Here is a 14952-nt window from a genome sequence, read left to right on the forward strand (position 1 = left end):
CATACACCAGGCTGACACAGTGCGTCTAAACGTATAATCTTTCATCCAGCTACTCAACCTGACTGCCCTTAGCCCAATAAAACAAGAAGGAAAAATAAAACCTTCTCCAAACTGACTTTGATTTGCAACACCAGTAACAGCTTACTATTGGGATAGTAGCTACTAATATATTAAATTTCTCCTTTATGCACATTTCTCCCAGGACACTCGCTTGCTGGTTTACAGGCATTATCAAATGACAGTGCTTCACATCATCTAATGTTATTGCTTAAAATAATTTCCAGTAACTTAACCCAAACTTGTAACATTTTTACCACTTCCTCTTTGGGGCTTTCAGGGTTGCGGTTGCAAATTTAGGAGTTGTGTACACTACTGAAGATTAGGAAAGAGGACAAATCCTTTCAAGCTTCAGCTCTTCTAACCTTTTGCACTGGACTGCTTTTGGTCACTTTGATCTCTAAGGGATTCATACTCTTTAATACGTACTGAGGAACTCTGCCAAACAATACAGTTCTGCATTCCTTTGCTGCGGGACAAGTAGAAAAGTAACCTAGAAAATCCAGTCCCTTACTGCAAAACTTCTTGCTGAGATTTTTTTTCCAGTGCGGGTTAGTTTTCAAATTTTTAGGTACTATTTTGAAATGGCCAGAGTAATCTTCACTTCTAACCAAGCCACCTGGCTGCTTGATGAATACAAGTACACTGAATCAGGATGATCTGGGTCTCTTTGTTAAAGCAGAATTCCTCATCAAAGATTACTTAACATCTGCACTAAGTTCAAGTGGTTTTCAAACAAAACCACGAATCCCCGATACAGTGCAGCAAAACCAAGCAGGTTCAGAAGGCATTCCTATAACTGATAGGAAAGTAAACATCAGTGCGGTGACGTCTTTGTGCTGACTTAGTTACAAGTCACCCTGCCCAATGCAGAATTATTCTTTTCTTCTCAGATATACATCACGTACCAAAGAACATATTATTTCACAATGAAAGGGCAAACTCGTTCTATATCTGCAATTATTTTATCAGCCAAAAACATATTCAAAAGTCACTAAACCTTGATGAAAAGAAACAGTATCTCATATAGATATTGTGAGGTTATTTCACAAGAAAACACCAAAACAAACAGATTTTGCAATTATAACTCACATGTAGAAAGGCTGGTGAGCAGATCAGAAAACAGTATTATCACTCAACTTGATATTTAATAGTACATTACCTAGAAGGCTAATGCCTAAACGAGAGAGCCCCTGTCTCAGTCCTTCTCCCAGGCTCTCTGGAAGCTGTCTTCTCCATTCTTCTTGTCTGTTGTAATGCTCCTCATCCAGTGACAGCCTATCCATATTCCGAGCAAGACTTGTTGCCAGATTGGTAATTGACGTCAGTGTACCTAAATACATGGAGATATACATGTGGGTCTGGATCAAAATGCTTTAATTTAAAACATGGAGATGATCTATGCCTCACTGAAATACTGAGCTGATGAGCAGAACAGCAAGTGAATTGAAAAGTCGCCCATGTGTAACATGCTTTGCTGTTTGTTAAGCATCACCACACTGCTTCCACGGTCCACGTCACGCCTTTTACATTAGCCTGAACAAGGTTTGCCTGGCCGGTAGGAAAAGCAACTCATCCAAACATCCTTCCCCAGTTCTCAAACTCCTGTAAGGCTAACCTAAATGGGGCGGGGGGGTGATGGAAAGGTAAACAAATATTTACAGAAGGACCCCAGCAAGACGCGTCCTGAGAGAGCTTGGAGCAGCAGCGGGCGGCTGGGGCAGCCACGCCGCAGTCTCGCCCGGGCGGCTGAAGCCACGCGATGGCACTGTTTATACAGACTTCGCAAAACAAAAGCTGCTGCTGTTCTCAGGCCAGCCCAGCCCTGCTGTCAAAACCTATCCACGTACTTACACAGTTATGACAACTGTATCTACTCTTTTCTTTTTTTTTTTAAAAAAAGAGATAATAAATATGATGAGGTGACACGGTGTAGAATTTCTGATGGTTAGCAGAAGTACAGAACACCTTTAATATTTCTGCAGTTATCGCATGAAATACTGGCTGAGCCAACCTCCATTTCCCACTGGGAGGTTTAAAATTCTGAAGTTTCTGAAGCATTCTAATGCACTGTAGTTAAGCGGTGATCTGTTTAATACATAAGATGTTATATATGAGCTTTGTTACCCTCCCAGCATTTCACTGCAGCCTAGCAAGCCAAACAAAGCTGCAAGCAATATTGTTTAAAACTTTAACACATCCTTTAACAACGCACGACAACAAAGCAGTAGTTGGAGCAACAAAGTGAAAGTTCTACCTTTGGAAATGTGTTTTACAAATGATGTTGTTCCTCTGGAAACTCCACTGACAAATGCTCCTGGGCCTCTGGTCAGCCCTTCGTAGGGGAGCCTAAAGAAATCGGCTATGCCGTTCCCTATGCTTCTCACCAGACTAGCCGGACTTCCGAGAATTTCCAATGATCCGACAACCCAGCCTGTGTGGAGAAACAAGACACATGTTACGGCTGCAAAAACTGCAGAAGCAGCAGTTGTGAAAAGGTTATTCCTTAATTCTCTTTTCACACTAGAATTCGTCGCATTATGAACTTCCTTTGAGCAAAACACGGGAAATAACTCATCCACTATGAATTCAGAAATGGCAATCTTTCATACTTCGTAAATCAAAGAAATCCTTTTGGCAAACTCACAAATAGCTTTAGAATGACTTCCTTCCAGGAGCTTCCCGTATTTCTGCTAAAAGTGTGCTAGAGAGGCAGATGCTAGAGCCTCACAGCTACGGAGGAACGGGACTGCAAGTTCAGATCCCTGGGTTGGTTTTAGACGCTATAAGGCAGCGTTGTGACTTCACATCCTTATGTGATAGAATCGTGACAGGGAGTTTACACTGATACAATGTACTGCTTTACCGGAGTGTGGAGGTCAATTGCTTGATGGAGTGTTAGGAAAGGGGATGCAGATTTTTGACAAGTGCTTAAGAAGTTATTTTAAATCCACCCCAACCCTTCTAAGCTGATCATTTTCTTTCAGAGTGCAGTGAAAGCCAGACAAATGTCTTTTGCTCAGTACAGTTGTGTAAACAGCAATGACATCTACATGCTGATTAGGTTACTCATAGGGGAGTATTCCTTATGCATATCCCAGGAGAGGTATCTGCGGATCTGGTTTCCTATATAAACGCAGGGTTGCCAGCAGCTTGCTGGATGGCCGAGCGCGCAGCAATGTGTTGCTGGAAAGCTGTTTGCAGGTCTTGTCTTTCTCAGCCTGGTTGGCAGCAGATTTATTAGGGAAATAGTGCTGCATAACTTTTTTTTTTCAGCAGCCCAGAGAGAGCGATTCAGAAATGGCAATAAACGTTAAATGGGAACTGCCTGGTCTTTGAGCCCCGGTACCATGAATTTCAACTGGCACTGTCAGAGCGACACAAGGTGCAATAGGGCCAGGACACTGAAAGATGGACAGACTAGTCTCCTGCTCTCCCGCTGAGGGCCCTTGATCTGTGCTGCCCTCCTCACTCCCATCTCATCGCTGCAAACTCCTGCTATCCAGATGCTTTTCTTGTTTTCTAGTAACCCCTCCCAGTCACTCCTGTGGAAGGCTGAATCATGAAACTGAACAGAAGAGAAAATGTTACTCATATGAAATGAATTAATCTCATACTATCATTGTAAGCTCCCGGAAAATCTATTATTCTTGTTGAATCTGTCCCACATTTCAGCCCTGGCAGGTTGAGAACTCCAGTTCATGTAGTATAAAGAGCGGGACCTGCAGTGGACATAAGGGAGAGGGTGGGATGGACTATGAAAACAAAAACAAGTACTACTGGCAATGCGATGAGCGGAGTGGCCACGAGCGCTGTGGTCCCACGGTGCCTGCCCCGGGGAGGAGTGTCCCCCTGGCAGCCCTTCCCTGCCCGGGATCAGGGGAAGCCAGCACTCCAAGCTGGGCCTGCGACTCCCTCGCTGTAGTATTTTTAACAAATTATCCTTGCCACTGTGTGAAGTGATGAAAAGTTGGAGGGGCGGGGAGGCGTGTACAGATGGAAGAGATGCTCTTTCTGCTTTTTCTGATCAATAATGTTGCAATAATCCTTTACAAACAGCCTTTTTTGTTTTTTTTTCCAAATGTCCTTGGCATTCCTTGTCCAGAGGCAGTGATAGGACAGCATGAGGTAATGGAAAGAGGCTGCACAATACCGCAGATTAATGCCTTGCTGCCCTGCAGGCACTGCCAGGCTGGGACATGGGAGACTCCACTCACCTGCCTGGCCAGCCAGTGTGTTCAGGAATGAAAACCGGAATAAAACCAGGAATGAAACCACTTAAACACAAAGCTGAGGGGTTGCTGGGTATCCTGGGGATGTGCTGTTGCAGTCCGGCCCTGGCCTGTGCGCTTTCAGTTTTGGGAAGTTCTGGGAGTAGCGTGCTCACCCTTGGAGAGCACATGGGAGGAACGTGCAACCTGCAGCAAGGGTGACCCTCCTTGGCCAATGCTCAGAGCAAAACTAATGGCTCCTCACTGCCGCCATGGACCACCCAACCCAAGGAAGAATGCATGAGAGTAAGTCCGGAATAGGAAAATGATGAATCAGGAGAAATCCCTCAATTCACAAGCTCTGTGCTGCATTTTACTTTGCAGAAATAGAGTATCATGTCAAGTTACCATTTCCCAAAGTATGCTTAGTAATTATATTCACTAATATGAAATAATTATGACTATATTAGCAGAGAGCCACTGCATTTTCTTTATAGGCAACTATAGGGTTAGATCTGGCTGATACCAGTAATATTTTTAAATAGAATTTTATTAACTTTTAAATAGAAGCCAACTTAATTAGAAAAGGATGGGAGATTTCCATTGCAAGTTTTGCTAATTTGAGACAAGCAATGCTCATCAGCATATTCGAGCAGAGCTCTCCAGCCCCACTCACTGCTTACAAGACATGGATTCCGGTTGCTCCTTTGCAACATACGGGGCAGCCTGATACACTCCCTTTAGTAGGCTTTGAGGCAAATCCTGCCCCCTCCCACAGGGCAGCAACGGTCTTGCACAGAGCGAAGGGCAAAATGAGACTATATCCTGTTTGGAGCATAAGGCGCAGCTGTATGGCAATGCTGTTTGTGCAGATGCGACAAGGGTTTATGCATGGGGCAGTAGTGAGCAGAAAGCGGGTCAAACAACCCCTTGTTTTGCAGATTAATGTGTTAAAATGCAGGAGAGTGAGGTCCTCTTCCATAAGAGAACGATGCAAGAAGTGTAACTCACCTGATGGTGAGGAAAGGGGTCAGAATTTGCAGACTGTATAAAGCTTTTGGCTTGATTTTTTCCCCTCCTTTTTAACTTTGTTGACACAGTCAGCCTTTTGACAAGTGTCATGAACTCTTGAAAATAAAGCATCTTCTTTGCTCAAGCAAACATTAATAAATACATTTCACCATTTTAATCATGGTAACCCCTTTCAAAAATACATTTTAGTTTTAGTGCTTTGAGTTGGATTTAAGTGTAACTAAATATATGCTTATGTATTTTCCTGAAGAGAAGTTCCACTGAAGCGAACCTTATTTCTTAATATTTAAACCTGCTTGATTTCAGCTACATCATGAAAGAGCCCAGAGCAAGGGGTGGCCTATGCGCTGCTGCACACTGCAAGGGTAGCACAGGAGGAAAGACCAAGACCTGGCTCAGGAATCCTTAACTAGCATATGTGCCTCACCTGGGATGCTGCGGATGAAAAGCCAGTATAACCCCAATTTCCTGCTGTAGACTATCATCACTTGTATCATCACTCCTAGCCAGTTGTGGGAGAAACATTCACACTGTGGACCATATTTGGCCACAGTTTCACTCTTAATTAGCAAGAAACTCGATCTCCCCTTTTGTATTATGGAATTTGACTGTAAAACAAAGCCAAACAAGTAGTAAAAAGAAAAACCTGCAAATTTTGCAAGCAAAATAATGCAAGGAAATAATGAATCGGTGCACAATGTTCTGGTGCACAACTGTGTACACAGTTGCCATAATCAGCTATGCAAGTCAGGTATGCACACAGTGAAAGACCAGATCAGCATCTCTATTTATAAATACCTGAAATGCATGTGTATAATTTTGGAAACTGTGCACAGAAACCAGGTCGCAGTTATGCTTGCAGCACAAATGGAAGCATCAGGATTTCACAAAATCTGACCATTAGTATTGCAGGAAAATAAATCTCGTGTTTCAGTGTGGAGTACGTGACGTGTGTGATCATGGAGGAGCTTCCTCCTGTCTCAGGTACAAATTCCGTTCCACACTAAGACACAGGAGGGACCAAATTTCTTTATTTCTAAATTAACATTTATGGGAAACAGAATGTACCTGCTAACCTAATAGACTAATTGCTCACTATTGATCCTATATGGAAAAAAGTTAGTAACAGTAAACTTCATAGTTCTTGGATCAAAGGACAACAAACATCTGTGTGCCAGTTTAGCATGAAGGCTGTATGAAGAAAGACAGATTCCTAATCATAAACTGCAGCCAAAAGGAGTTTTAACAACAAAACAACATTCAGGGCTATAATTTACTCCTGAATGCAGAGCAACTTGCTGAATAATTTGATTAAATGGAGTTTTGGGGAGTTTATGTGAGGAATGTGGGTTGATTCCGACTAGTGCTATAATATAAAATGACAAAACCTAAGCCAGCTAGAATACATTTTTATGCTGTGTTCAGGGTTTTGTAAAGCCTTTAGGCGGCTGGCTAATGTTTAGCACAAGTTTACAAATCTTCACTGGTGTCTGCTCAGCCATTTTATTTCCCTTCTGTCGTATGGCAGGACATGAAAGGTGTCTGAAAATATCATTATCAAACAGTGTTTGAGGAAAACAACAATTGTATGGCTAACATCTAGGTTAGTCAGCTTGAGAGACAATCACAGAATCCTGGTACCTAATAAAAATGTTACATGTTATGGAAAAGTACTGACCTGCTCTGAAAAGTGCTCCAGCAGCATAATGCATGGCCAAGGCATGGACAAGTTGCCTGGCAGTGGTGAAGATGGGTCCTCGCTCAAACACAGAGAAGGAGAGAGGGGTGTGATCTGAGGCTATATACAGTTTCAACGAAGCATGAATACTGACAAGGAGATTAACAGGTTGTATTGTTAATTTTCTTAACTTCACTGGCTTGACTAAAGCTCTTGCATGCTCTCTCACTTGTTCAGGCAGTATCAGGGTAGTATCTGAAGTATTCATGGATTGACAAGCGGTTTTGTTTTCTGGAAGATATGTATCAAATAAAGTCTTAATGTAGTAAACAAAAGTGTCTTCCACATACAGCCTAGCAGGTTTGAGCTCAAAGCTGAAGTCATTCACGTGAAATGTGAAATTCTCTTCTTCAGAAAAAGCAATGCAGAGTTTTATAAAGCAGTTTTCCTTATAGCTTTCCAAATCTTTGTTACAAACAATGAGGTTGTTGACTCTGGACCACTGCACAGTCTCATTTTTCTCTCCTTGGCACAGCAGGACTGCAAAATGGAAATTAGATTTGCTGTACAACTGATTGTCCAGTTGCAAGTCTTCACAATACACTTGGAGACTATGAAATTGTGGGAGGCCTTCCATGACATGCTGCTGGAACTCCTGTGACAGGGGTCTCAGGTAGCTGGTGGCTGGGGCCATGTGGAGGAAAACGTTGTCTGCTGTGAGACGCAGAAGTTCAGATGACACTTTGTGGTTTGTAATATCATCAAATGCAGCAAGACTTAACTGACTGATGAACATTTTCACTGACAAGGTCTGCTCTTGACGTCTAGACAGGAGGGAAAAGAAGTTTCGTTACTTCATGTATTTTGAGTTCACCTGGCATCTTGCTTTCTCAGAAAGCTATCAGGAGAGGCATTCTCTTTAATACATGGGAAACTCATTGTGCAAGTCTTGTTAATGTTAATAGGATCTGGCAGCCTTAATCACCACAGTGGGTGACCCAAGAGGTCTTCTAAGAAATGGGATATTACACAACTATGCCAGGTTTCTCCCTCTTATCAATCAACAGGATGGTTTGGACAGGAACGTCTCTGTATACACAGTAATTCCCTACCGGATTTGCAACAGAGCCAGATATTAAAGCAGACAACAATACCATTTTCTCATAATTCACATTTAGCCTCAGCTGTTACAACATTTTCTGGGAGCCACTACTGAAGATTACTATTATGGATAACTCATTTCACGTCACACGCAGCAAGTGCCCTCCAACAAAGCCACCACAGCATTTTTATATCGATGGCATTGAGGGCTTCCCCCCCCTCCAGTGTTAACTGCCCATTGCAAAGTTTAACTAGCAAGTGCGCTATTATGTACCACTGATGACCAGTTTCTTGGGGATTAATACTTAATTACAGCACAAATAAAAACAGTACAACAAATTCCACTCTAATTGTAACAGCATTGCTGGAGGCCAGGCATTCTGCATCTTAGAAATAGGTAGTGTTACAATTGCACTTGAATGGAGTTGAGGATCAGGATGTGGTGTGTGGGGAAGTCTTCTGAAGAAGACTGTTATAATCAAGTACAGTTAATCACTGACTGTAAGACTATTTCTGCAGCCCTTGCACATCAAGCTTCCTAAAAATTTTAGTGGGAGCTTGTACGATTACGGATGGCAGGACCTAGCTAAATACATTTTAAACTGATGAACACACTCAAAATGAAATATGATGGAAAATGTCTTTTTTTAATGAACTGCTAAGGACTTCTTTTTGTATTAGACATCTAGTGTTTACCCCAAAGTGACATGACTTTTGACGTTAGATTGTCCTTTTTTAACTGTGATATACAAAGCATAACATATGGTCTAAACATATGCCACGGAGCATGCAGCAGTATTAAACAAAATAAACAGTTAAGCCAAAGTTCGTAAGTCAGCTAACACTTAGAAAGCTGCCTGACCTCTCAGCACTGTTTGGCAATGCTTTTTATCATCTTTTATGTGCTTTATGTACCTGTTGAGGTTGATCTCGACGGGTCCTGCTCTTCCTTCTGGGGCCAAAGTTATGACTATTGTTCCACACTGATGGGCAACGTCCACGTAAACATAGCCAAAGCCAGTTAAGAACACAATCTAGTGGAGAGAGTTAGAAACATATGGAGTGCTACTGAAATTACTATTTTTAACGTCATAATTTGAATTAATCCTATTAATGCCTTCTGGTTGAGATCTTTTACTCAAATCATGATACTGTGCAGGAAAAACAGAAACAGATTTCAATACTTCAGCAAATAACAGCTCTGCTATGTTAAGTATTTCAATTGTATAGCAAGATGAAATTTGCACCTCATCCTTTAGCTGTATAACTGAACACATTTTAATAAGAAACTTCCTCTCCAGAAATAAGCAAGATGTGCTGGGGAGGGGGAAGGTTATACAAGAAAAGAATAAATAGGAAATTTTAATTTGTGATTTTGGACTAAGGAGAAAGGCTTATTCCTGGAGCTCTGCAAAGTCCCGCATTCTCCTCCGGAAAAAAATCCCCTTAATTAACATTATATTGCTATGCCCTAGCTCAGAGCTGGTTAGATGAATGGCTGATAGCATGATGCAAAACACGTGAAGACTAAAAAAATAAATCACATTTTGGATTAATGAAGACTTGCTTAACAACACTGAACACATTTTTAAGCCATCTAAAGTGGTTTAGCAAGAACACCTTCACAAGCAAGGTGCTCCCACAAAGAAATGGCAAAACTCTATTGGAAAGCATAAAATGCATAAAAAGGCAGGAAAATAGGAACTTGACAACAGGTTTGTGTCTTGCTTATAGATGTGCAAACTTTCATTCTGGACAAGTTGCCCTCAGGAATAAATATCCTACTTAAAGAAATGATGTATTGTTTTTGGAGCTTAATTCTGCAATATTTCTGGGGAAGTTTTTTGTATTTCCAGAATATAAAAGATCAAGGTCTTTTTAGGTTTGGAAAACTCACAGCAGTTCTTGTTAGATCAGGCTGGCTTCTGTTTTCTTGCAGGGCTACCATCAACACAATTGTTTACTAGATTGTAATGACAGAAGCTATAATTTAAAGGAATGCAAACTCAAGGAATAACACAAAGATAATGGGCTAGCACAGGTAAAACAAACAGTTGTTTCTCTTGAAGAATTTTTACTGCTGTTAAGAAGTTACCAGAAGAAAAAGCACTTGAAGTTTAGTGGGATCAGCACTTAAACTGATTCTCGTTACACTATTTATAATAACTTTGTACAGATAATTAAATTTGGTTCATCAAATTATGTCTTATTCTTCTGAGAATTACATACAAAGGAATTTCTGATTTCAGTCTATCAGTTTTAATCCTTTGCTTATCTGAAAGAGATTCGCAATCCTCCATGATGGAATTGGAGAAAAAAAGACATTTATTGAATTTTCAATACACCTTCATTATTCTAAAAAACCCTCATTGATCATAAAGATTGGTCACTTTAATTCCAGTTTCAGATGATTCTGATGATAAATACCATAACTTTAGTAAATTAATAAAAATATCTAATAGATAAGAAGTACCTAGCTGCGACTAGGTAGAAAGAGTACAAATTACTTAAGATCCTCTAAATCCCAGTTATTTCACAATTTGAACCGAGTCGTAGGTGAAGCTATTAGCATATTCCTTATTTACTTATATTTATACTTTTCTAAGAGAAAGACTGACTGAGAAATCCTGGGGAAATTCTCTATGTGTAAACCCTAAAACTTCAATAACAGAAGGCTACACTTTTTATTTGGAGAGTTCTTCAAGTAGACAATGATCCCCAAATGTTGTCTTAGCATCTAATTCCTTCTAGGAGCCAGATACTTTTAAAGAACCCTGGTCTGGCATAACATTAATGACTGAAATTTGAAACCTTGCACTGCTTGACTGGCTTGCTGAATGAAACTGAACTACTTGCTATATAACATAACACTCAATAATCAAGAGCATTTTGTGATTGGTCCCCAGGGAAAACATCTGAAACTAGTATTTCTTTCAAAGAGCCAAGCAGTTTATGTTGATTCCATGTAAACTAATGACTTCAAAGATGGAAAAAATTCCCATCAAAAAGAATTACTCCAGTCAAGGAAGTTTTCATTTACCTCAAAACAGGAGAAAAATAACAGAAGGAAAGAAAAGGGGTTTTTGTTTTGTTTTAGAAAGACATGCGTAGCTTCTGTGAAAACACAGAGGTAGAATGACAGTGATGATTCCTGCAAGATGTAAAGATAAAAATCCTGTGATAATTAAGTTACCAAATAGAAGGATTTTCCTGGATCCTGCAGAATTCTTTGCTTACAGGGCCAGAAATTTTCAGGACTGATTTTTCCAGGGAACGCCTTGGCCTTGCCAGGTTGATCAAAAAGATGTGAAAAAATTCAGCGCTAGAAAGCCTGTAGTTTTGATCTAGCTACTTTTAAAAACAGCCAGTGAAGAAGGTAATCTGTATTCTAAAACTTCCACTGAGAGGGGCTTGGGAAGGAGAGCTCCCAAGCCTTAAATAAACCCACCTAAAACCAACAGAAAGGATATGCTTATTGCAGAGGAACAATATACTGTGCAGGTCAGGAAGGCAACCATTTATGCTGTGAACTAGGAAACAGTTTAAAACAATTTACTTGTGTTCCTTGATTGTTGATGTCCACAAAATCACTCCATTCATTTACTAATTCATCGGATGACATCACTTTCAGAAGAATGCTGGGCAACAAATCTCTTGTTTTGCAATCTGGGTAGCTGGAGACTTGATGGTAAAGTTCATGATGAACTGAACATTCAGCTGGAATCTTTCTACAATAAACTTCAAACTTTGGTGTATCTGAAATTTTATAAAATATGTAAGATTAGGGCTTTCTAAACCCCCTATTAAATCAAAACTCACCTATGCTTATACAAACTAGGAAGTTTCTGCCTGAAATGTTACCAATAAATAAAAATATTACTTTTCTATTGGTTGGAATTTTATGTGTTCATGTTTTTTTCCTTTTCTTTTTTATGTCATTAAGCTTTACGCGAATAATGTTCCACTGATCATTACATTAACATACTGTAACTGGAATTTTGGCAGCATGTTTTGTGTTACATTTGCAAATCTGAGGAGATTTAAATGTTTCATAGGATTGAACTGATGTCAACAAAACTCCGCTGCCTACTAGTTTCCTACAGCCACGTCACCTTGACAGCTGGAACCAGGAAGACTCAAAAGCCTGGAGCCATGCACGTTCATACTCCTGACCTCACGATTAGCTCCACTAGCTTCCAGGCTTCAGTATCTTCGAGAGGCTCTCACTTTGAGATAGACCTTTATGAGGGCATCAGGTTCTTGGTGTAATCAAAATACATACTGAACTCAACTTTGTAGTTGAGATACAGTAAAATAATTTATACTACAACAGTGCACTGTTTCTAATTACTGCATACTACCTACCTTTGAAGTTCTCTTTTACAAGCAACGGAACGGAGCACCTATTGTGGATAATTATACGAGGACTAGGATCTTCTGCAAGTGTTAGGTATGTCACGCCAAGATGCTCTTGATAAGTCAGTGCTATAGCTCTAAAACGGAAGCAGATATATTTGATTGTGCATGTTTTGAATGAAATCTTTACTCTGGACAATTAAAAACATTCAAAACTAGCATCTGTATTCTTTATGATCAAGTTCCAATTCCACAGGTATTTATATACATTTAGGCAAGTACATATCTCCACTGAGAATTATATTTAAACAGAAGAACACGTGGAAATAGCACGAAAAACAGCATTAGAGAAGAAATCACTTCATAGAGACTACTTATGAGTTAAACTGAGCACGTGTGTTTGCAAGATGAGAGCCCTAGCCAGCAGATATTTATATTAAATTAAAAACATGAAATTGTAGGCCCAAATTTTCAACATAAATCTTTAAAATTTTCCAGAAGTTTTTCACACGCGTACTTCTCTGATACACATGAAAGATATTTTTAACAAATACATAAATTTGTAACTGACTGCTCCCCTGGAATGATCCACAATGCTATCGCTCTTTCACACGTTAATGTTATGGATCATCACTACATTAATTTCCAAAATGAAAAGAAACTAATTTAGTTCTACTCATTAGCTACATAAAATGTCTTCACACATAAATACAAATGCTTTTTTTCCTTGTGCAGATTTATTGGCTATTTCTTAAAAACTTTACCTCATGGTGATTTTAAAAATCCAAACAGTCTGAAAATTTGATTAGGAACATGAGATCCTTTATGCCTGTTTCAGAATTATAAGGAATCCTTTCCTTGTTCTTTGCATTTTAAATTTTTTTTAATCTGAAGTCAGTGTGAGAATCTGTAGTATCCACAATGAAACCTCTTACACTCTGCAGAGGAACTTTATGAGGGTTTGAATGATATCAAGCACTTCAGGCAAGAGAAAGATCATATGGCTGGTAATATATACTGATGCAGCTCCTCTAATTTCAGCCGATTGTTTCTTGTTTATACCACCATAAGCATGAATAGATTCAGATATCAGGTCTGAGAATTAAAGTTGGGTATCTGACAAGTCATTGGACTCCTATTTTTAACTAGCTGGATGCATTTGTTTGTAAGTAGAACGCACATTTGGATATTTCAAGCTTTAAAACTTGGAAATCTTTCCTTGTTGTAGTCTCAAAATATTTTCGTCTCTTTTTTGCTTTTCCTGTTTATCCTCTTATTATTATTACTAAAATATATTTTTACCTTTTATAAACAAAACCTAAATTTTTGTATTGTATTATTTCACACTGTCCTTGAACTCTTAAATTGTTACCTACAAATTAAAAAACCCACTAATCTCTAATATAAACTTTTCATGCTCTTATTTTGTATGCAAGTAAAAAAATAGCAGTCCACACATTATAAAATTGTACAACTTGTACATGGTAATAACATTAAACCATTTACAATAAAAGCATCAAAACCATCAAAAGATAACAATTTTTAAATTAAAGGAAGGCTTGCCTTTACATATGGGGGGCATGTGTTACTCTGACTTTTGCATTAATCTCTTATGGTTTGTTACTAGCTGAGGCTTTACAGTAAGAAGCAAAGTTGATAATTCATGACTGTTCAGCATACAGTACCTGGTACAAAATCCACTTTCACTACAAACCCCTGTGGGCACTGCCACGCTCTGTCTAGGAAACTCCTGTTTAATGACAGCTGGTAAGCTCCACAGCTCACACCTGCCAGCGCAGCCACCTGGACTGAAACTCAGCAGCAGGCGTTTTTCTGTAAGAGGCGCCCCTGAAGTTAAGGGAGTGGTGTCCGACATCAGGTCCCAGCAGGGTACAGCGCTCAGCGTCTCGCTGGGGGGTGCCCCGGCTGGACTGACGCTGAACACTGTGCTGTCTGAGGAGTGGAAGGCCTGGAAGGAAAAAAAGATGGTGGTAGCATGACACGTTGGTTAATTCATATTGGTCTTGCACAGACCAGTCTCAAGTAGCCAAATGACCACAACTAACTGAAGGCTGCACTAAGTCCATTGCATTAAAAGCTATTTGGCCAAATTCTGTCTTCAAGTATATTTATGCAGTTAACTGGGCACAGTTATCTAAAGTCCAAAGTCTACTCTCAGTTGCACAACACTGTCTGGTCTTATTCGACATATTCATCAATGACCTGAATAAGGGGACAGAGTCTACCCTCAGCAACTTTGCTGATGATACTAAACTGGGAGGAGTGGTCAGCACACCAGAAGGCTGTGCTGCCATTCAGCGAGATCTCGACAGAGTAGGGAGTTGGACAGAGAGGAATGAAATGAAATTCAACAAGGGCAAGTGTAGGGTCCTGCACCTAGGGAGGAATAACCCCAGGCACCACTACAGGTTAGGGGTTGACCTGCTGGGAAGCAGCGCCGCAGAGAAGGACCTGGGAGTTCTGGTGGACAACAAGCTCTCCATGAGCCAGCAGTGT

The 14952-nt window shown here is 40.1% G+C and overlaps 1 protein-coding gene across 6 annotated transcripts in view; it reads right to left on the minus strand.

Annotated features, from left to right (window-relative positions):
• Positions 1-14952, minus strand: part of VPS13B (vacuolar protein sorting 13 homolog B) — a 485973-nt gene that overhangs the window by 20020 nt on the left and 451001 nt on the right. For all 6 annotated transcript variants that reach the window (XM_054815083.1, XM_054815086.1, XM_054815082.1 and 3 more), the window contains 7 exons: positions 14121-14404; positions 12445-12572; positions 11636-11835; positions 8995-9113; positions 6979-7802; positions 2315-2491; positions 1220-1390 (listed from right to left, as the gene is read on the minus strand). In XM_054815083.1, the coding sequence (XP_054671058.1) occupies positions 1220-1390; positions 2315-2491; positions 6979-7802; positions 8995-9113; positions 11636-11835; positions 12445-12572; positions 14121-14404 (1903 nt within the window). The remainder of the gene's footprint in view (positions 1-1219; positions 1391-2314; positions 2492-6978; positions 7803-8994; positions 9114-11635; positions 11836-12444; positions 12573-14120; positions 14405-14952) is intronic.

Source organism: Grus americana, chromosome 2 (assembly GCF_028858705.1).
Source record: "Grus americana isolate bGruAme1 chromosome 2, bGruAme1.mat, whole genome shotgun sequence".
Lineage (NCBI taxonomy): Eukaryota > Metazoa > Chordata > Aves > Gruiformes > Gruidae > Grus > Grus americana.